General features: G+C 65.2%; 1 protein-coding gene across 1 annotated transcript in view; it reads left to right on the forward strand.

Moving 5' to 3' along the window:
* LOC103252291 (protein unc-13 homolog A-like) overlaps positions 1-1,863 on the forward strand; it is a 10,422-nt gene that overhangs the window by 5,581 nt on the left and 2,978 nt on the right. Inside the window, exon 5 of the mRNA XM_021709029.1 lies at positions 961-1,033. Coding sequence (XP_021564704.1) covers positions 961-1,033 — 73 coding nt within the window. The remainder of the gene's footprint in view (positions 1-960; positions 1,034-1,863) is intronic.

The raw sequence follows: 1,863 nt of genomic DNA on the forward strand, positions 1-1,863 counted from the left end.
GGGGCCGGGAGCGGCCGCTGCACTCCAGTCTGGGCGACGGAGTGAGACTCCAACCCAAAAAAAAAAATGCCTGGGCTCGAGCGATCCTCCTGCCTCGGCCTCCCAAAATGCTGGATGACAGACGGACCGCCGCGCCCTGCCCTGGCAGTGGTCCTTACACCCCTCCCTGCCCTGCCCCCGTCAGCATCAGGCTGCACCTTCCAGGCCCCCCTTGCCCTGCGCTGGCCTCTGCCCTCCATGCCAGCCTCCTCCCCTTGGCTGTGTGTCATGGGGGCGAGACGGTCTTCAGAGGGTTGAGGGTGGGGCCAGGTGCCGACGGGACCGAGCACTATTGCGGGCGGCATCAGGCAGCGGTCACTCGCACACTCACATGTCACTGGTGGTCAGACCGGGTGCAGCGGCTCACGCCTGTAGTCCCAGCACTTTGGAAGGCCAAGGCAGGAGGATGGCTCGAGGCCAGGATTTTGAGGCCAGCCTGGGCAACATAGTGAGACCCCATTTTAAAAATATACAAAAATTAGCCGGCTGTGGAGGGGCCTGCAGTCCCAGCTCCTTGGGGGCTGAGGTGGGAGGGTTGCCTGAACCCAGGAGGTCAAGGCTGCAGTGAGCCATGATCATGCCACAGCCCTTCAGCCTGGACAACATAGCAAGACCCTGTCTCTAATAATAATAATAATTTCTGTCCAACCTTCTCACCTTCTTGCTTTTCTTCTGCAACCTGCTTCCGGCTCTCTTCTCTCTGTCTGCCTGTTTCTATTCCTCGCCCGTGTCTCTGTCTTCTGTGTCTCTTTCTGTGTGTCTCTGTCTCTGTGTGTGTCCCCCCTCCTACTCTGTAAACATCCATGTCCTCCTCATCCAGAGGGAGAGGGCTGGGGCCGGGGGACGTCGGGATGGGGCAGGGCAGAGGACCCTCCCGGCCCCGGCTCTCGAGCTGAGACGAGTCTCCCTGGCTCCCCGCAGGACTCGCTCCGGGACGAGCAGGACAAGCCGCTGCCTGTCCCCAGCAACCAGTGCTGTAAGTACCTCTCGGCCTGTGCTGGGCGTCGGCTGGGGTCCCGTCCCCCCCACAGCCTCCTGTCTCCTGGGTCGCCGCCTTCCAGTGACACACCCTGAGCACAGGGCATCCACTCACACTCTAGTGAAAACAAGAGATCTGAGAGCTGGGCTCGAGACCTGCCCTGCCACGGGGCCCCGGGCCCACCCGTGTCCCTCCTGGGTCCCCGGGGCCCTTGTCTGAAGTGGCGTGTGGGACCGCCCTCACTCCGAGGGCTGCCGGCTGGCCCCGGGGCATCCGGGGGCACGAACCATGCAGTGTAGCGACTTTCCTTCCTGGCGTCGCTCAGCAAACGCTTCACGGGGCCAGCACAGGCCCGAGCCACCCACTGTCCCATGGCGCGGACGGCCCGTCAAGCAGTCCCTCAGACGTGCAAAACGGCACACCCGGGCCTGAGGGACTCTGAGCTGGCGTCCCTCCCCTTGGCCGTGTCCAGTGGAGATGAGCACGGGGTTCCGGTCCTGCGCCCCAGCCCAAGCGAGCCCGAGCGGGCGCCGCCAGCCGAGACCGTAGGGTCCTCCTGCCCAGGCCGCGCCCCTGGCCTGGAAACGCCTCGAGGCCTCAGGAGGGGTGACGGGTCCCGCCCATCCCCCATCCCTCGCACGCCCTGCCCCCTCCTGGTCCCGGCTTGCCCCACCTCATCGTTTGTGGCCAGGAGGCAGGTGTGAGCCTGCGGGGGCGGGGCAGAGGCTGCTGTGGGGGGTCCCTGCCCTTGGGCCAGCTTGGGGCCGACTGACAGAGTCCTTTAATGCCCTGACCAGGGAGGGGACCCTCAGACCCTCCACAGCCAGTGGGGCCGCCCAGGGTCG

Source organism: Carlito syrichta, unplaced genomic scaffold (genome assembly GCF_000164805.1).
Source record: "Carlito syrichta isolate Samal-C Ts95f unplaced genomic scaffold, Tarsius_syrichta-2.0.1 Scaffold154356, whole genome shotgun sequence".
Taxonomy (NCBI): Eukaryota; Metazoa; Chordata; class Mammalia; order Primates; family Tarsiidae; genus Carlito; species Carlito syrichta.